The 21,846-nt window shown below is 42.9% G+C and overlaps 1 protein-coding gene across 1 annotated transcript in view; it reads right to left on the bottom strand.

The window, feature by feature from the left end:
- Positions 1-1,134: 1,134 nt before the first annotated feature.
- LOC107713937 (retinoic acid-induced protein 1-like) overlaps positions 1,135-21,846 on the bottom strand; it is a 60,334-nt gene continuing 39,622 nt past the window's right edge. The window contains exon 2 of the mRNA XM_016519603.1: positions 1,135-6,405. Within this exon, the coding sequence (XP_016375089.1) occupies positions 1,135-6,387 (5,253 nt within the window). The 5' untranslated portion in view covers positions 6,388-6,405. The remainder of the gene's footprint in view (positions 6,406-21,846) is intronic.

A 21,846-nucleotide genomic window follows, 5' to 3' on the forward strand; every position in this document is an offset into this window, starting at 1 on the left:
TAACACTATCCATTTGCTCCCTGGCCAGAACTGGTGTTTCCTTCAGGAAATGCAAACGGACATTTCCGTTTATGTCTATGGTGAGCACAGAGGAGAAGAGGAAGATGAAGAGGAAGAAGGAGATTTCCTGGGAGACCTGGACGGGGGTGGTATCTCTTCCGCTCGCTTTCATTAAAGCGGCAAATTGGCATCCCAGAGACCCAAAGCCCTTAGATCCCCCTGCTGATGTGTGCTCTGCTTGTTCTGAACTTTCTCCTTTGCTCTGTTTGTCTGTCTCTTTCTCTCTCGTTCCGTTCTCCTCTTCCTATGTCGTGGGAGGGTGAAAGAGGAAGGGAGGGGGAGAGCGGGGTGTTTTGATCTCCATCCAGGTTTTGTCTCACTGTCTCCGAGAGGAAGCTGTACTACTGCTGAATATCATTTCTCTTTCTCTCTTTCTGCCATGCCTATTTTCTCGGTCTTTCTTGTTCAGTCTATCCCTTTTCCTTTCTATCTCCCTGAGCTACCTCTGTTGTAGTTCACAGATTACTTGTAGGTGGCGTGTGGACCAGCAAAATGGAACAGTACAAGAATGAAGAGGCATGTGAATCTAAGCAAAGGTGAGCATTATGAATATTACTGCATAAAGCTTAGGTTAGGGATTTGAACAAAACACTAACCCTAAGTATTAAACTTGGACGTCTGTGAAAAAATTCTCATGCCATACCTAGAGAGCTAAGTAACCATCTAACAACATCATAGCAACACTCAGAACACCTTTGCAACCACAACTGGCCCGCACCGTTTGCACAGGTTATCAACTACTAACAAGTAACTAGAAAATGTGCATAGTAACCAACTTTATGCCACAAGGGTCATCAAATGAGCTGGACTTGTGTTGAACCTGGATTATTCCTTTAATTCTCATGCTGTTCCAAACCCCTAAGACTTTTTTCAGTAGAACACAGAAGAAAACCTTTTGAAGAATCTTCATGCAGCTCTTTGCCATACAACAAAAGTTCTATCAAGCTCCAAAAAGAACAAAAACTCATATAATAAAGCACACAATATAATAAAATCTCATCTACAATGTCACCAAAATGGCACCTTGACAGACTGTCAAGCCTGGATTGACGTTATTGGTTCCCAGTTGTGTTGTCATGACTCTGAATACAATGCACAAATCATATGGACTTCTTTATGGTCTTTTGTCCTTTCTAGACACCTGTCAATTAGGCTTTTGTTAACTAAGGGCCCCTGTAGCATTACCGAGGAGTTTGCCTTGGTAACTGTGACTACATTTTTCATTTTAGCTGCACTCTTTTTTCTTGCCTGGCTGAGCATCTGCTTTTCCTCAGGCCTGTTGACGATGGTACAAAGAGATGCTAGCTCCAAAGAACTGTCAATGTGTACATATGGTCTAAAAGAACATTTTCCGTTATCCATTGCTGGATGCAAGTCTGATAATGTTCCTTTCACTGTTGGGCGGAGATCATTGCTGCATTTTGTCTTTATGTTAGGTTTCTTCACTACAACTTTGAGGACATTCATAACCTTTTTTTTGGGCCCAGGCTTTTTTTTCTCTTTTACTTTGTCATCTTCTGTTTGACTTGAGAGGTCCTCCTGTTTGTTTTTGAGTGATGGCCGCCTGCCTCGTTTTGGTTTTATTAGTGGTGAGTATAATTCTGCTGGTGGCTCCTCATACTGTGTCTGTTCACCTGTTTCTGGTAAAGAGAAGGAGTGAGGAGGCTCCATGATGGGGATGCTTTCTGGTGGTTCAATGCCTTTTCTTCTCCTCTTTCGTTGCTTCAGATGCATCTCATGGTTGTTTTTAATGGCTCTCTGTTTGGCTAGCCTTGGTGTGTTGATAACGAGGCTCCCGGCCTCCAGGGCTACATCTGGTGCATCACTGCTCTCTACAGTGGCCCACTTTCTCCTCTTTTTCCTTGGAGTTTGAATTCCTGTATTTTGGGTCTCTTGTGTACTTATTGTACTCTCGCCCGCCTCATGAGTCACCTCAGGGGCATTCATTGTCTCTTTCTGCTCTGATACCTGTGGCAAAGGTTTTAATGTTGATTCTTCTGGTACAATATCTGGTTGAATATTTACAGGTTGCTTTTTGGACCCCGGAGATGTGATTTTCTGAACCATTGCCTCATATTTAAGTCCCCTGCCTTTCCGAGGAGGCAAATATTTGGTTTTAGTGGGACACTGAGGAGGAACAGAAGGCATGTCACTTATGTCATCAGTGGGAGGGTTATCAGTGGTCAAAGTGGTCCTTACAGATTTTACTTGTAAATGTTGTCCTCTCTTTCGCTTTCCCTTTGCAGTACAGACTCCTGTGACTGTATCTGATGGAGGCTCCTGTGTCTTCACTTCACTTTCTTTCACACCTTTCTTTCTCTTTTTGCTTTCTGAGGATGATAAACTGGATTTTCTTTTGATACAAACCACCTCTTCATTTTGTTGTTGAAGTGAGTCTGTAGAAACGTCCTTCTGCTTAGGTAATTCAAGATTTGAAGATTCGGTCTTACATGACTGATCCACGCTAATATCCTGTATTTGTGAGTGTATGAACATTGCTGAAGGTGTCTCAGCTGATTTATCATTCTCTTGCTCTTTAACTTCAGTCAGCTTTTCTCTTGTTTGTTTCCGTGATCTCAGCACCATGGACTTTTGGTCTCTTGCAAAGGACTTCACACAGCTGCTGTCTAGAGTAGATTCCAAAGTGGAACCCACAGTTTCATCCATAGTGGTGTCCATAACACCAACAAGTGTGTCCAAAGTTAATGCTGTGGTCACATCTTTCAAAATAAGTTCATGTGTACAGTGTGTGTCTTTGGTATGGTCTTTTGTAATCTGAACATTTTCATCTTGTTTTATTGATTTGATCTTAGAGGTGATTCCTCTTGGTCGGCCTTTAGGTACTGACCCCTCAATTGGCTTTGACTCTGTGGTGGTTTGACTTGGCTTTGGAAAAGGTATTTCTCTTGCCAAAGCTGCAGGATTTGAGCCTAGTTTAGAAACAGATTGAGGACCAGGTTTAGGACCTGGCTTTAAAGCAGGTTTTGGACCAGGCTTTGCATTTTCTGTGGGTCCTGTGCATTTTAAACTTGTTTTGGGGCCAGATTTTACACTGGGCATAACTTCAGGTTTAGGTCCTGGTTTTGGACCAGGTTTTGAAATTGATTTTGGACTAGACTTTGGTCCAGGTTTTAGATTTGATTTTGGACCAGGCTTTGGACCTGGTTTTGGACCTGGCTTCACACCTGGTTTTGAACCTGATTTTGGACCAGGCTTTGGACCTGGTTTCTTTCTCTCTTGAGGGCAGACTTTTGGGCTACTTTGTGAACCATAGGAGCGAGTGCACATCCTTGATGGTAAACTCTCTGTCACAAGTTTTGGTGTTTGACTGCTAATATCCTGGTGGGCAGTTTCCAACTGATCAAGAAGAAGGGTGCTTTTGCTGGAGGGCATACTGGGATTTTTGGCAGAAGGTGGAGCACGGTCTCCTTCTACACTTAGCTGCCTTCTGATTCCCACACTTGAATGCATTAGTCTTCTCCTGCCCCGTGCATGTTTCTTACCGAACATTCTTGTATGTGCAGATGGGGCCATAGGCTCTGGTTTGGCCGAGGGAGTCACTGCACTGGGACAGCTTATACCCAGTTCCATATCCTCATCCCCTTTTTTGGGAGAGGGTGGGGTGTCAGCCCAAGATGGTGCAGAGTGCAGTATTGACTTGCCTGGCAACTGAGGAGAGTCAGGCTCCAGTACCTTTGCATCACTACGATCAATGTGATGATCCCTAGCCTGAGCCAAAGGTGTTGTTTTCTCATTGAAAGCTGAGAAGCCAATCTTGGTAGTGTGAGGCTGAGGTGCAATGTCACATATGGCTGACCTCCTTTCGTTGCTTCTGTGTTGTGTGTCTTGGGCAATGCTTTCTGCAGTTTCTGTGTTGACTTGTGGCATGTTTCCCATCTCCTCAAATGTACTGCAGACTTCTGCAAAGGACTCTTGTGGTCTTTCTCTATTATTAATGACCTCCTCTGAGGTTGTCAGACTCTCCTTTTCATCTCTCACCTCAGTGGAATTATGGGAGAGGACAGACGGCTGCTCCTCAATGGTGTCCACTGGTCCCTCAGTGCATGTGAGGCTCTCAATGGAATTCCCAATCTTTGAATTTTCTTCTTTCTCCGGCAAATACAGATCAGTGCCTGAATTGCTGGGTGATGTTTTCACAAACATTTCAGCATTGGTCTGTGGCTCTGATTTGAAATTTTCTAACTTTATTTCTGTGCCTTCATTACATTTGTGATTAAGTTCAGAAAAACAGTCCATCTCCGCTGAGTTTTCTTTTTCTGAATCAAATTTGTTTTGCAGTCCTTGGTAGATATTTTCTTCTGTTTCGTATGAATAACCTTCCTCTAATACTGCTTTATTTATTTTATGAAAAAGAGAAGCACTTTTCTCATCCTCCAGCCACTTCTCTTGCTTTCCTGCAACCTCTCCTTTGCACTCATGCACTGCAGACAGCTTTCTTTGTCCAGTTTCCTCCTCATCAGTCATCCTCTCAGTCCATGCTGACTCCTCAAAGTTCTCCTTTAGAGTGCTCTCTGAACTCTTTATGTCTGGTGGTGAATTACTCTCTTGTTTCATAGGACTTGGAGCTGTTACACTGATAGGAGACCTCTCATCTCTAATGCAACGGAGAGAGCTGTTGGGCACTTCTCCAGTCAATACTCTCTGTACTCTTGGGTCACAGTTGAGATTATCCTCAGACGCTACACTCTGGAGACTTCGAACTGAGTCACCTGACCTAACGGATACATCATCAGCTGAGTTTAAGGAGCAAGTAGACACTGTGTCAAGGCTGAGATGTGAGTGTGTCTGGGTTTGTGCTTGACCTTTTTCCTGCCCAAAATAGTAGTAGCTCCTGTCCATCTGGTCCTCAGTGCTGTTAGAGTATCCTCCCTCCTGCAGTTCTGCTGTCATGGACCTGGAAATGGTGTAAGCATCAGATGGAGGAGCACCATGTTGGTTATCAGGACAAGATGACTCTTCCATACCCTTTAACTGACCTCTGAAGTCTTCTCCCTTTTTTGGATGATTTCGCTTGCTGGTCTTTTTGTTAGCCATAAGGGCCTCAGACAGCAGCAGATGCTGGACATTGTTGGAGATGTTTTCAACCTGAGACGTCAGGGCATTGAGGCTCCACAAACTGGGGTTGGACAAGAGCTTTTCCGAAAATCGTTCTTTCATGGAGCCAGAATAGCTCTGGGACTGGTGGTTCACACTGGGTGATGAATGAGTATGAGGGGGCATCAGCATATTTTGGTCTTGCAAACCTGTGGATGATGAAGCCCCAGGGTTGATGGGAGGTTGGCCATACTGGAATGAATCGGGGTTTGGCATTAAGGGGGATGGTGTGGAATTGTATGAGGGAGATCTTCCCACAGACCTTGCAGGTGAATGACTAGAACTAGGACTGCAGGTCTGGTAGTATTGTTCTGGTGACCTTACAGAAATATCTGTTATGCAGTAGTTTTGCTGGGGTTGATTGTAGTGCTGGAATTTCTGAAGGTTCTCTTGTGTACCAGACATTCCTTGCAGGGAACCCTGATCAAATCCTGATCTTGATGGAGTTTGCTGATAACCATAATTATTCTGAGGTCTGTATCCACTCTGCTTTAGACTGTTGTGATTGCTGAGTTGTCTTCCATACTGGACATTAGGTGGTATACCATAGCCTTTGTAGCCATGTGGCATTGTATTACATTTCTCCATATAAGATGACGAAGATGAAGACGGGGGTTGTGAGTGCTGAGGGAAATGAAGGTGACCCTGTGGATACAGTAAAGGAGATGGTGCTGGATTGGGTGGGAGGCCCTGTTGATGGGGACTTGTATAGGTTGGGGCAGAGGACTGCGAAGGTAGATGGCACTGACTTTGAGAGATAGCTAGCATGTTCTGCTCTAGATACTGGGATGACCCACTGACCCCAGACTCCAGTCGTCCCATGTCCTGCTCAAATTGGGTCATCTGAGGTGACTCATCCCATTTTTGCTGCAAGTGACCTTCACTCATGTACTGGGTTGTGTATCCAGTGCCCATGTGATTGCTGTAGCCAGCCTGCAGATGCTGGTTTGGAGTTTTGGCTCCTCTATAAGTTTTTTTAGTCTGAGTACCACTGGTGCTGGTGTAGATGGGATAGGTCTGCTGTCCATAACAATCTTTAGAACCCACTCCCTCTGTTGACATCCCTGCAGCAGCTAGAGAGTGTGGCTCGTAGCCCTGTCTGGACTGGCTGTGATGATGTCTATAACTCTCAAGGCGCGATAATTCTTGGGGTTCCTGCTGGTAGCAGTGCTGGTTGCCATGGAAACCACTTCGCTCTCTGAAGGACTGCATGACTCCAGCTACGGGGCTCTTTGGAAAGAGAGAGAGAAAAAAATAGAAAGAGAGTCTGTGCTTAGTGGCTTCATTTTCTTATCAGTGATTATTCTCTAATTCAATTAATTTGAATTCATTGCTGTATTTGCCCTAAAACAAGTCATATTAGAATATACAGGTATTCGGTCATTCATAAAATCAAATCATATATCTCTCAATGAGACTATAAAATGTTACTCTCCCTTACTGCAGCTGCAATCAATCATTGTTGTATTTTATTGAATCTAGGAATTTGAGCCTATTTGTTCTGCATTTTGGTGGTATCATCTTCTGTGGTAAATACCTATGATAGGTGCAGCATATTATTATTATTATTATTATTAATTTTCTTAAACACACGTCTTAAAAAGATGTGTTCACAAGGACCATGGATACAAACAAACAAAGCATTTTATTATTGGTTCATGAAGTGTTATATTAAAATAAAACCAGCATTATATTCAATATCGTGCATGTGCAATAAGAGGATTCTATTATTAGTGTTACTTTGTTTTCGATCTGCGCTATTTGCATATTTCTTGCTCAGTAATTTGATACAGTTGATAATGCGATTTTCTGGTAATATTCTTTTCTCTCAACAGTGAGTTTGAAGTAGCAAGTGTGTGTTTTGTAGGCATAGATGGAGGCTGTTCTATTTCTCCACTCCAGTGCTGTAGGCCTGTCGAGGGATGGCCGCCCAGTCCCATCAGACACACACATTATTCATCTCACTAGCGCACTGTCTGAAGCCATCAGGCCCAAGAGCAACGTGCTCCCCTCTTAGTAGCCTCCCAAGAGGCCCCACCATCCACCACTGCTTCAGTTTTGCTTGTTTGCTGCTCTGCTTGTTTACACAGTGACCCAAATAGGACCACTCGGGATCTATGCTTTAAGCCATTAAAAATGCATACAGTATGTGGCGGAATGTACAAGCTGGCCAGAATGTGCAAGTGACATGATTGATCCTGCTTTCCCTTCCACATATTATTGCAACTGCACAATGTGGTGGATTAATATGTTTAAGTTAAACATTAAATTTGTTCCCATACAGATTTTTTGTGGAATCATTGGCATTCAGATCATCTTGTTTGAACATACTTCATGACATCCACTGCAGCTGATTAAAGACTTGTGTGTTTTCTAGGTCTGCTGAGAGGGCAGAATTGGTCTCCTGGGGTGCCCAATAATGACAAAGATACTCTTACTGTAGAACTAACCATGACTGTACCAGCATGGACTGGCCCATATCCAAAATGAGTCGAAATCTATGGCTATATTTCTCAGACTTAGTTTCTGTAGTGCTACAGAGTAGGTGTGAATTGATGCCAACTTATTAAAGATACATAGGTAAAAATTCTATTCCTGTTTCTTGATTTGTAGGCGCTGTTTGCAGTATTTCTTCTTCATGTTGTATTTTTGAGGCTTGTTGATGCAGAAACAGAGACTGTGGAGGAATATGTTTAAGCCAGCTGTGAGCTCAATGAGCTTCTACGTACTTTGAGGCAGAATTCCCCATGAGACCTTTCATTACAAAATGCAATCATTCATTAACAGTAGAGTGACTGCATGTATAAACAGAGTATGCTCTGTTATGTCTGCATGTGTGTTTATCTCAACCTTTCCTTGATTACATCAACTCTGGAGGCAGGTTTCACTCTAACTCTCAGATTGAGTGTTGGACAATCATGTCTCAATTATGCATTTCCTATGGATTATGTAGGGGATGTGCAAAGGTCTCTTAAAAATATCTAAAATACATACAAATGCTCACAGTCTAAGTGAGACATATAAGGGCTTATTTTGAGTCTTTTATGAATAAGGCAATGTAAGTGACAAATGTTTGAGAGAAATATCATTTATGAATGTAATTTATTAGTCTAAAAATTATTATTTTTTTAGTTCCATTCTATTAACAATACATTTCACTAAACATTTGTTTATGTCCACTACAGTCACTTATGATGTTCTAATTTAATTTGGAGGCTGCCTATGAAGGCTTCATACAGTCAAGCAGTGGTGGATTTAAGCATGGGTGACGTGGGCAACTGCCCAGGGTGGCAGGGTGGCACTGGGCGCCCACGGGGGAAAGAAAAATGCACAAAAGCACAATCCTAGTTTTACTGCTCATTTGCACATCAGGTCAATGATGTCGCTGTGTGGGTCAGTTAATCTGGTTGGGACACTGGGAGAAATACCAGGGGCCTAAATTAGGAAAATGAAGAGGGGAAACGTGAAACAAATAAAGGTATGTTTGCAGCTATCACTCATCTCGTTATGAGTATAATATTATGCATATAATAAAATAGGCCAATATCACTTACCTTTTGCTATGTTGCTTGCTATGCTATTACACATATGTAATCTTTTAAACAAATGTAATATCTCTCATTAATGTTTTTACTGGGCACTTGGGCAGTTTTGGAGGGATTTATGGTATTTTTTTATTTACCTCAATTTGAGATCATTAAAAAGAATAGCATTTTTTGAAAAAGTCACTTTAAAGAAGATCTACGTTTCTCAAACTAGATGAAATGAGTAAAACGTGTGCCATGGTTTAGTGAAAGATTGCTGCCATCTATTGGAAAAAAACTTTGAATTTATGAATTTAAAGGGGTCATATGATGTGATTTCAAGTTTTCCTAATAACATGATTGGCACTAGATGGCAGCAGAGGATTACTCAATGCCTCATATATCATTCCCAAATTTTTCATTTAGATTTATATTTAGACATTATCAAGTCATTATTAAAACATCAATTTACCACTTCAGCATTTTTTTTGTATATTTTTTTATTTATAATATATATATCTTTTTTGCAATCATGTCACAACTTTATGTGTGTGTGTGTGTGTGTAAAGGTGTCACTCCATTTGTGTGTATGTTCTGCATTGTAGTTTTTTTTTCTTCAAATTATGTAAGGGGTGGCAGAAGGGGTGGTTCGACCAGTGCGCCATACAAGCTAGTACCACCACTGCAGTCAAGATCTATATTAATACAAATTCCCTGGTTTAGAAAAACAGTGAAGGAATACTCTCACACTGATGGATCTGAGAAATAATAAACCAATAAACCAGCTCTCTGGCATTTTCTGAATCCTTCATAAAACAGCTTAGTTATGAGACTGAGGGGCATAAGGCGCAAGAAAGACAATCTGCACATAAGGAGCTTTCAACCAAAGCAAACACTGAGTCAGGAAAGAAGATGCCAAGGAAGAAGGAAAGGAGGTGGGAGTGAAGGTCAGGGTAGGGGGTCGATTCAATTTCATGCAGTCCGTTAAGGACATGAACTGAATTTGAGGACCAGATTTAATCTGCTTCCTGCAAGAACTGCACACACATACATACAAGTTAGATGCATTCATTTAGTAAAAGCGTACTTTACAACCTGAATCCAAAGGCAAATATGTTCAAGATACAATTGGGGGGTAAAAAATATTATTATATAAGAGTTTCGGTTTTCCAGAGATGGCTCATATGGCTTTGAATGGTTCACAGTGGACTGAAAGATGCTAATCAGATCGGAGGCTTTCAACTGGATTGTCTGTCTTGGCCAGGCATGAGGCCTATCTCTCGGAGATGTCATTTTGATTGACATCACTGCGGCTTTTTACTGAACTTTGAAAGAACAGAACCATACAGAGAAACAGCGGTCTCTGGAAAATAAAGGGTGAAAGGCATTGTCCGCAACAGACACCTGGAATGTCTGGAACATTCTGTTCTTCTTCACAGTATTTCAAGTGTTTACAATTGACCTATTACAAGACAAAAGGAGAGGTCAATAAAGAGTACACTATTATAGCTTTTAATTACAAATGAATCAGCTTCATGACTTCTCCAATTTAGTTAAAATGTCCCATGTACAATTTTCAATAATTTATCTTTGCAGTAAGCATTTCCATCTACATCATATAGTACACATTTGTATGGAAGCCCGTTTCCACCAATGAAAAAAAAAAAAGGTAATTGCGAGTTTTTATCTCACAATTTTGACTTTTTTTCTCGCAATTGCGAGTTTGCATCTCACAATTCTGACTAATTTTCCCAGAATTGCATGATATAAACTCGCAATTGCGTGTTATTCAAAGAAAAAAGTCACAATTGCGAGATATAAACACAATTCTTTATTTCTTTATTTCTCAGAATTATGACTTTATTTCTCAGAATTGCTAGTTTAAATCTCACAATTCTGAGAAAAAAAGTCAGAATTGTGAGATAAAAAGTCGTAATTACCTTTTTTATTTTTATTAAGTGGCGGAAACGGGCTTCCATATATTTGTATTCCATTACTGTTTTTGTTCAGGATGACGACACTTCACACAAATCACAAATCAATTTTAAATTGTACTTTTAAAAAAGAGTTTACTACCCTATTTGTGTCAGTAGTCATTGAAAAAAATACATGACTGCTTATAGATCTTATGTGATAAATGGATTACGTAAGATCTTCTCAGATGTGGCGATGTTCGACATAATTGCCTTTTTACTGACAACCTCATCATTCAAAAATCATGAGTCATAATATCAACAATGTGATAATGACTGCATCTGATTGCGGAAGCAGGCGATACTTTTGAATGACTTGCGCAGAAGACACAAATCCTCCAATTAGCTTAGAATTGCACTCAACGCTTTTTCCTCCAGAATACATTGAGTTATTTTGCTGCTTCCTCTATTAGGAGGCTGCAAAGCTTGCCCTTTAAATGCTGAAACCTGCCACCGTTGGCATGGCGACGCTAAGGGGAGCGAAAAAGCAAACCTGCCCTCGGTGCCTGGTGCCCATTTCATCTGTGCCAGCGGTGCCCAAGGCATCACACCTCAGGGGTCTGAAATAAGAGCTGTTTAGAGAGGGTGCGGGGTATGGCATGATGAGAGTCCTCTTCCTGTAAACGATTTTTGTCTGTGCATTAGAGTATGTGATACTAAGCGAAAGACGTGTGGTGTGTGTGTTTGTGTGCACAGGTAAATCAGGTCTAAAGCTCCTCTCCGAGAGCCCTAATACCTGAATAAAATCTCAATGAGATTGAACTGCATGTTTGCACCAGCACGATAGGCTTTAAGCTGCTTTGTGGAGGACTAAACATAAAGCCAACTGCTGATGGCACACAACATCTCTCAATTCTGAGATGCAGAGAACGACAGCTACCGTGGCAACAAGGAACAAGCCTGTACGTGCGCATATAACCAGGCACATGGTATCTGGGGAATTGCGACTCTACATTTAAAAGAAAGAGCTGCTATAAATTGGGGCGCAAGGCTGATTGATATTCTTCAGCAGGTCTGCGTGTGCAGGAGAGGGCATTAGCCGAGTAAAGGGGTGAGGTGCAGCAGATGTACAGAGAGAGAGGTTTTGCGGCAGGTGAGACCGCTGCGCTCTAGTCTTCCAGTGCTGCGCTCCAGTGAAGCAGCGCTCTGCTTTGATCTCACCCTCTCTCTGCTGCAGCGCTCCACTGTGGCCACGCTCTCCACACCCCCAGCCCGCACTCACGCTCGCTGCGTTTTGTTCTCCCAGCGCATTTTCTGTCCCGAAGATCGCTTACATTGATCTTTCAGACGGAATGAGAAGTCTCAAATGATGGCGTGCTGAGGGATTATTTTCTTTGAGACAGACTTCATCAATAACGCTGGTACAAAGGCACAATGACATTACTGGCCTGAAATGCTATATGCCTTGCTGCGCTCAATAAGGGCACAGTCATTTATTTCTCCCTGTGAGGCACGCCACTTTGCGCTCGCTCCTGTTCTGTGCCACTTCAGCTTGGCTAATTGATGATGTGAAGCGGTCGCAGTGTCACTCACGCTACCAATATCTCTCTCTCTTTCACACATCTTTTCTTTCTGTCTCATATCTCTGCACCGCACCCCTGCTCTGTCCTATTTTGGCTCCTCCTTAACTACAGATTAACCTTTCTACCCTGAAGCGGGGGACACGCTGGCAGTGACCTTGAGACGAAGCCGTGTGTTGTTGCATTCAGGAGCTGCAGAGCAGTGACAGACAAAGACCGAGGCTCAAAACCAAACCAGCTGCTTACCTAGACAGTGTTTCTGGGCATCACGTGTATCGGTACTTAGTGTTTCCTTAGTGGTTCTTAAAAATACTGTCTAGTAGGCTTTGATGCCCCAAAATTCTGCATAATATCCAAACATGCTGTCTACGCAGACAACTCACTACCTCAACTGACTGGGAGTGCAAATGTCATGACAAAAAACACTGTTATGGTAAAGAGCTTTCTGTGTCTATGATGCCCCAAAATGCTGCATTTACATATGGTCCCCAAACGCTGTCTAGTGGCGCTTTTCCACTGCATGGTACGGCACGGTACGGCTCAGTACGGTTCACTTTTGGGAGTTTTCCACTGGGTACAGTACCTGGTACCTGGTACTTTTTTTAGTACCACCTCGTTTGGGGTTCCAAGTGAACCGTACCGTTACCAAAACGTGACGTGTAAACTCTGCTGATCACGGATTGGCCGGAGAGAATCGTCACTACCTGCCTTGTGACACAAACACAACAGAACCGCTAGATTTAAATCAGCACAGCCAGCGAAGGATCGAACAGAACTGTTTTGAACGAGCGCACCTTTTTTTTAACAACCAAAAAGTTTTGTTGTCTGTTGCGGAAGAACAGACGTTCCTCTTGTTGATAGCAGAGGAGCGGATCCAGCGAGAGCTTGATGGGGCGACGCGGAATGAAAACGTTTTTTTTTAGGAGTCGTGGTAGTAGAGGCGGCGCAACTATAACGACATGTGAATAATCCCGCCCACTCTAAAGCGGTACTGAACTGCAGTGGAAACGCAAACCGTGCCGAGCCGTACTGAGCCGTGCCGAGCCGAGTCGTACCATGCAGTGGAAAAGCGCCATAAGTTAGCTCACCAGATTTTGAGACACAGCCCATGTTTCCCCACACACCTCTACCCCTTTTGTGCTTTACTCCATCGTATTTCCCATGGGCAGCTTTCTACTCTTCCATTGCTATCAGCTCCCAGTGTGGCATAGATATCAGTCTATCTGTTTACCTCCCTGCCATAATTGTCAGACAGGCGGTTTATTGGAAAGACATAACAGTCACTGTACTCTGTCTGAATGGCAAATCTGCGTATCTCTGACGCTTGGCCACAAGATCGTGCCAATTTGATCTATTTGCATAGCAGATCATCATTTCATCTCACTCCCATCGGAGAGAGAACCATCAGAGAGAGTCGCTCTCTGCTCCAGCAATGACAGCTGATATGGACACTCACTTGGCTTAGACTTAGGTTTGTCTAAATGCAGGATGAGTGAAAGAACGGGCCGGAATTCAAGGTTGCCACGTAGAGGATGCAAAATAAAGGACATTATAATACAATTAAAGGAGAAAAGAAGAAAGCGGTGAAAAACGAACTGAAGTGTATGTGGCAAGGTTTAGGGAGGTTGCTGAGGTGCACATGCTGGGGTCTTTTCTATTTTGTGCCAGAACCTCGGGCGATTCCCGGAAGGTGCCCTTGATGTTCCCGGTCTCTTCGTGCTCCATGTATGTCATCCCAACTTTCTGCCTTATCAACCACCGTCCTGTTACCTGAGGAATGAGCAGGGGAATTTCCTAGCGCTGAAAATCCAGAATGGTTGACACTAAAAGCCTCTCTTTCAACAATCCACTGACAGTATGGATGAAATCAGAGCAGGCTGAAGGGGTAGACTGCAGGGAAAGCAGGAATGAGATAGTAGATGAGGAAGGGAGGGAGAGATGGATGGATGGTTGAAGATGGAATGGAGATCGTTATTGCCAGGCAGTTTTGTCATTGATTTCCCTCCCCCCTCTTTTCGTTTTGGCATCGACATCTAGTGGAATCAAATTGACTCTGGGACGAGGCTCCCAGTGTCTTATAAAATCCTGTTTGGAATCTATTGTTTGGCTTCTTTTAGACCCCTAATGCTGACCGCCTCCACACGCCCCTGTGTTCAATTCCTTCAGAACGCAAATGCACACATCCACGCAACAATATGCTCTTTGACAGAGCGTACGAGTCTTTCTATCTTGCCGAGGCTGGCAGTAGCCCCTCACTGCAGAACATAAGATCCAGGGGGCGTGGTTGGATCCAGATCTAGGGGGTGGAGAGTGGTAGGTTTAGGGGTGGAGATGGGTGGGTTTAGGGATCGGGGGGTGGAGACGGGTAGGTTTAGGTATATGTAAGGTGGGAGGAGTTGGATCTGGATGTTGGATCTTGTGTTCTGCAGTGAGGACCATCTCGAGGCTAGGGTGGGTGGTGGTTGGGGGAGAGGATTTGCTCTTTGAAAAGTGCCCACCGATTCGATTGCTCTGTCAGAAATGCTTTCTCTGATGCTCTGAGAGTCTGTGGCTTGCGAATGAGGTCTACGACAAAGGGACGCACTGGCTTTGGCATATTTATTTCCCGCTCTCTTTCATTCTCTTGTTTTCCTTTTTTCTTGCTCTCCCTCTCTGTCCAAACCTTCTGTGCTGCTGTTTGCTAGAGGGCTGTGAGTGTGTATGTGTGGTGGGGGAGTGTGGACAGGGATGGGTGAGTGAAAATGTGCTGGTGGATCTCAGCCAAGCCAGTAGAGGGCTGGGGGAGTCGGGATTCTTTGCTCTTTGTTGATGAAAAATCGCAATTGGATCCTATCTACCTCAGCCTGACATCAGGGCACTTCACAAGCAGCCAGTTCACCGTGATTATATTAAACCCAGGCTCAAATTACTACCGTCTCCCTAATTAAACTTTAATCTCCAATACCACACAAATTACCTGCAACGTAATTGAGTGAAGAGCTGTGGTTTAAAGAGGGCTGTGTTTGCGACTGCAAGCTAAAGGGGCTGGATGCAGGGATATACTGAAGGTCATGTCCTCCTGCTGGGGAAACGTCTCTTTCTCGCTCTTCTTTTTTGAGTGGATGGAGGACAGTGGTGTCTGTGCAGCTCGGAAAATGGAGCAGTCAGCTGAGGCTCCTGTCTGACTCAATGTGTCCTGCACCTGGGTGAAGTCTACACAATAGCACTCCAGTTCTCTGTCTCTCTCATTCTGTCACCCTCTATACCTTTCTAATGCAGTCCTTGTGGCAGTATTTTCTCTCTTTCACCAACAGATCTCATAAACATCTTCAGATTTCCTGTGCAGAAATGTGTGTGTGTGTGGTGTTGTGCATTTAAAAAATATGATTGATGCTGTTGGTTTGACATTGGGACAGGAAATGCCTAAAGCATTTCAAGACCCATTCAAAGAGTAGATCTTTGATATGAGCCAGGCTAGTTTTTTCCCTTTGACACCATCCTTGAAGACCACAAAGCAAGTTTTCACAGTGATGAGCTTTGGATGAAAGGGAGATAAATACGGAATTTAGAGCAACACATGAAAGACAACAACTCATATGAGCATAACTTGCATGCAAATGTTTGGCCAATTTATCACCATGGAGTAATAAGGTCTGTTTCATTCTTCAGGTATATAGCTAAACTTTCATTTACTCTATAAGATTCTCTTCAAACTCATGGCAGTATCTGAAAGAGAAATTGAATGTAAAAGACATTTGACAAATACCTGCTATAGTGCCCCTTTTGGCAATGCTGAGAATGCAACAACTACTTGCATTTAGGAAATTCTGCTCTGACACATCTTTTAACTCGAATCGAATATGAAATCGAATTTGCATACTTTCGTGAAGTATGTTTCAGGCCTTAGCCTAGCTGCTTTGGTGATTCTGCAGTCACTTTTGTAAACTGGACCAACTACAAACAGCAGCTATGAGGGTTTGTGGCTAAGATGAAATGTGTTTGCACGCTTGTTCGTGTTTTCAGGTGAGGGTTGTGTGTTTGTGCATAGTAGTTTGTGCTAGGGCTATGTCTGCACATACATGAGCTCTGGGTGATAAATGTGTGTGTAGTACATGACAGGTTGTTTTAGGATATTAACTCAGCGGCTCAGTGTACGCCTTACAGGCTCCTGACTTACTGCTGTTTGGGTGTTTTAACCAGTATATCAGCACAGCTGAGCCTCTCTGGAGAAGTACCATCAATCTGAAAAAATTTTTTTACCCAAAGCAACATTCAGTAACTCTCTTCACATTGTTATTTATGTGTGACTTTCATGATGCATGTCTTGGGGTCTTGAATGGTTACGGGATTTTTGCACCCAAAAATCTGATTCAAAACCGACACAGTCCGTCATTCTTTTGTCAATGGAACAATGAAAAAAGTTTCATTATTGTATGCTTTTGTTGGAAAAGAACAGTGTGAACATTCTTTCAAATTTTTTCCTTATGTCGTTCTGACTTCTTCCATAGAACACAAAAGAGTGAATAATGATGACAGAATTTCCTTTTTTTGGGGTGGGGGGTGAACTATCCCTTTAAGTCACAACACAAATAAAACTCTACAATTTCAGATCAAGTAGTCCATGCAAATCTGATCTCAGATGAAGGTCTCTTAAAGGCATTGGCATTCGCCTGTGCTGGGTGCTTTGACACCACACCACGCAGGAGTCGCATCTGCACATACATTCTCTGACAGTTTAGAGCTTTGAGGCTGGAAAACACTGTCTCTCCCTCACAAGATCCCCATCCTCACACATGCGAGAGAGAGAGAGAGAGACACAGAAAGGTAGAGGTGGGGGGAATTGTGGCTCTGAAGCGTGAAAGCAAATGATGCCGTCGGCCTGCTAAGTCTCTCACCAGAAGGCGCAAACAGCCGTGCCTGAGAAAGCAGGTTAGCATCACATACAAGAAGTTCAGGGCCATGGTGCGACAATGGTGCCGCTGTAGGGCGTGGAGCAGATGCAGATGCCAGCAACTAATGCAAAGCCTGGCAGCAGCTACTCCGATCATCGGCGGTGCGACGAGGTGAATGGCATGACGCCGACTACAGAACTGCAGCAGGATTTCCATTCACCCGTGGATTCAGGTGCACTCCGCCGTGCGCGTCAAGAATAACTGATTGGAAGCTGGAGGCACAGCAGGTTTGAAAGCCCCCCTCCTCGCCAGCCTGGCCCATTTGCATAGGATGCTTGATTTGCATACATATGAGGTGAAAGAAAGGACTTGTGTGCAAGAGATATGCATTCCTCCATTGAGAATAGATCGGAATAGAGAGAAGCCTTTTCATCAATTGTCATAAGAGCCTCCTCTCTCTGTCTATCTCCCTGACCATAGCTAACACCTCAGAGAGCTCAGATGAGACCCCCATTAAAATTCTCTCTTTCTCGGTCCTGTCTGCATGAAAGAAAGGTGGTGACAGTGAAGGGAGATAGGGAGCGCCGGGCTGACAGCATGCATGTGTGCGTGGGTGTGCGTGCTCCAGCTGGCTATGCGCTGCCGTGGCGGCTCTCCGCTGCAATCCCTCAGTTCAAACGCATTGATTCGCTCTGAAGCCTCAATTCCCCCCTACAGACGTGGCCACAACACCTACAGCAAGGATGTGTCCCCTCCCCCAGCTGAGACATACAAGCTGGTCTGTAGGCAAAGTCATGGATATAAACACAGCACCCTTACAATCACATGGAAACGTGCTTTGATGTATTGTGTTCAATTTCGATTTAGTTCAGATGAAATTTACACCGTAAGGCATGAGATGTAGTGCAATATTGTGAATAGTCACTACTAGAAGGTGTTTTAATACACAACTCAGGCTTTAATTTGTGCCGAAGCAAGTCAGATACAGATCCGGTACCTCTGAAATTGGACCAGGCATGTGTTTTAGTGGATCCCCAACCTCAGTTGACCTCATAAATTGATGCTTAGAGCTGTGCATATGTTTCAATTTTAAATTTTTAATCAAAATATCATACTTGTTTTCTCCAGTAAAATGACAGATTTCCCTCTGGTGACATATGCAGGACTTCAGTAGGTTGAACCAAGACCCTGGTCTACGTTTTTCCATTGCATAGCAGAAATACGTCACAATACAGAAGAAGAGATCTGTCGCTACTTCCGCTACATTGTGAGTTGAATCATATCTGATGTGTGTCACATCTTGGGATACACACAAATGCTGTTTGTTGAGGTTATCTTAAGAGTCTATTCCACTAGTGTAGTCAGGAGAAAATGATCCTAGCTTGCAGAATAATCTTATTTACATTCATTTATGCCAATAGAAGTTATTAGGAAACTCACCACGACTGTGCCAAAGCTATCAATGCACCTGTTACACCCGATGTACACAACAAGCGGGCGTTGCAATGCAGGAAAACTTAATCCCTTCCATGGTAATGAACAAAGCTGTTTATTTTGTAGCAGCTCCAGTTCTATCAGCTTTGTCGATTAGTGAGAGAGGTGGTTATATTGAGGTGCTTGCTTGCAGTGTTGATTAGGTGTCAAACACACTCCCTCATCTCCCAGTCTTGCCAGATTCGTCACTCCTTCAAACCTGCTTGATCCCTCACCAGTCCTTGTTCTGGTTCCACTATTTACAAATTAAGCAAGGTGCACAGCACAGTCCCGAGTGTAGAAAAGGCAAAGCCATGGGTTTGATTTCCAGGAAAGTACATGATGATAAAATGTATATATTTAATGAAATCTACAGCAGATATGTGTGACACACAAACTAATGCTTTTGAGGTCAGTAGCTCTGAGAGTTTTATATGTGTTTACTCCATCAGGCATAAAGGGGCTCACACTTTGTCGGTGGGTGGCTGTCTGTTTCTCTCTCGCTCTCTCTCTCTCTCTCGGCCCTCAAGCTCATTGATTTTCTTCCTTACCTCCAGCCTGCCTGTATTAGCCCATCCCATCAGCGCCAAATCACTCCTCATCTGCGCTGGCACAGTTTGTGCAATTAGTCGCCCGCGTCCATGGGGATGAACCAAGGAAGCGTGTAATACTGATGCCTCTCTGGCTCCACAATGACACCGCTTGGGCACAGAGGCTGGAGCTGGTGCCAACCTTGCCCACTTTAGCTCGGCTGCTACATGTGGCATCTGTAGTGAATCGCCCACCTGGCATGGAGACGGCACAATACCAGCTGACCAGTGTGCTGGGCGCTTTTAAACGGTCTGTTATAGGCATAAAGGGGCTCACACTTTGTCGGTGGGTGGCTGTCTGTTTCTCTCTCGCTCTCTCTCTCTCTCTCTCTCGGCCCTCAAGCTCATTGATTTTCTTCCTTACCTCCAGCCTGCCTGTATTAGCCCATCCCATCAGCGCCAAATCACTCCTCATCTGCGCTGGCACAGTTTGTGCAATTAGTCGCCCGCGTCCATGGGGATGAACCAAGGAAGCGTGTAATACTGATGCCTCTCTGGCTCCACAATGACACCGCTTGGGCACAGAGGCTGGAGCTGGTGCCAACCTTGCCCACTTTAGCTCGGCTGCTACATGTGGCATCTGTAGTGAATCGCCCACCTGGCATGGAGACGGCACAATACCAGCTGACCAGTGTGCTGGGCGCTTTTAAACGGTCTGTTATCAGCGTCATCTCTATTCTGTGAGGTGATTACTGGGTCGACAACTACCGTAACACCTATGAGGGTGTCTAATGGATGTTTGTTAGAAAGTTTTGGAGAGGTAGAGTGGTCATAAAACACAATATGTGATGCCAAGATTGAGGGGTTAAGAGAAAGAGTATTGTACAGTTGGAGTAGATTCCAAACATGTATGCCTTAATTTCTTCCATGGAACACAAAAGGTTAATTCTCAAATATCCTGGCTGCTTTTTTCCCCACATATAATGAAATTAAATGCAGACTGCGTCTGCCAAGCTCCCAAAAACTATCATAAAAATTGTTTATATGACATATGGACTTTGTTCAAAGTGTTCTGAGAAAAGGATTTAAAGTAAAGTTGTTCACTGATAATCTTACCCTCTTTGGAGCTCTGAAACAAAACTTGTATGTACAACAAAAATGCTGTGTTGCCGAATACCACTGATTCTAACCTGCATTGTAACCATACATTAGAGTCACTCTCCAGTTATTTTCGTTTTAGAAAAAGAGCGGCCAGGAAAAGGAATTGCGCTTAATTGTATTGAATGTGCACTTGTAGTGTACTTCAGATCTTATTGCAACAAAATGCCTCTTAAATGTACGTAGAGTACAACGGTTTTGTGTATTTTTACGCCCTACAGTTATGTGAGTGGAATTCACTGTCGTAATTACAGTCGATCGCTGTAGACATCCATTTGTTGCTGCTGTAAAGCAATCCCCCCTTTCGTGGAATTCTGTACCTGCTCAACAAACTTACATATACTCCCAAAACAGACGTTTGGTGGGAGTGAGGAAAAGAAACAGAAGCCATTAGCCTCATTAGAAGTCATTTTTTGTCACCAGAATGATTTTGAAAATCATTGGTTAATCCGCCACTGAATAAAATAAAAAAAAAGGTAATTGTGTTTTTGTTTTACAACTCTTGACTTTTTTTTTTTCGCTCAGAATTGCATGACTCAGAACTGTGAGATATAAACTCGCAATTCTGAGAAATAAAGTCAGAATTGCATGATAAAAACTCAAAATTTTGAGTTGTTTTTCTCAGAATTGTGAGATATAAACACACAATTGTGAGTTATAAAGTCCAGTTCTGAGGGGGGAAAAATACAGATATGTGACCCTGCAGCACAAAAGCAGTCTTAAGTCACTGGGGTATATTTGTAGCAATAGCCAACAATACATTGTATGGGTCAAAATTATAGATTTTTCTCTTATGCCAAAAATCATTAGGATATTAAGTAAAGATCATGTTCCATGAAGATATTTAGTAAATTTCCTACTGTAAATATATCAAAACTTAATTTTTGATTAGTAATATGCATTGCTAAGAACTTCATTTGAACAACTTTAAAGATGATTTTCTCAATATTTAGATTTTTTTGCACCCTCAGATTCCAGATTTTCAAATAGTTGTATCTCGGCCAAATATTGTCCTATCCTAACAAACCATACATCAATGGAAAGCCTATTTATTCAGCTTTCAGACGATGCATAACTCTCAATTTCGAAAAAATTTACCCTTTTGACTGGTTTTGTGGTCCAGGGTCACATATGTGCAGAATTGCGAGTTTGTATCTCACAATTGTGAGAAAAAAGTCAGAAATTTGAGATACAAACTCACATTTGCGAGAAAAAAATCTGAATTGCAATTCTGACTATTTCTTGCAATTGCAAGTTTATATCCTGATATTCTGACTTTATAAATTGCAAAAAGTCCGAATTGCGAGATAAAAAGTCGCAATTACCTTTTTATAATTTTTATTCAGTGGCAGAAATGGGCTTCCATATAAAAAAAAAATACATGCAGTTTAACACACTTAAATACACCTTTACAAAGTACACTTTGACAAAATTTTACTTTAAAGTACATTTAAAATCATTTTAATTGTACGGGTATGGGTTTGGTTAGGTAAGTAAATGATAACAGAATTTTCTTATATGTGTGAACATCCCTCCTGTGGAGACAGAGTGTATTTGAGGGGTACAATACCGAATGGCGTGTGTGTGTGTGTGTGTGTGTGTGTGTGTGTGTGTGTGTGTGT

This window comes from Sinocyclocheilus rhinocerous, unplaced genomic scaffold, assembly GCF_001515625.1.
Source record: "Sinocyclocheilus rhinocerous isolate Xijiao unplaced genomic scaffold, SAMN03320098_v1.1 scaffold1140, whole genome shotgun sequence".
NCBI classification, from domain to species: domain Eukaryota; kingdom Metazoa; phylum Chordata; class Actinopteri; order Cypriniformes; family Cyprinidae; genus Sinocyclocheilus; species Sinocyclocheilus rhinocerous.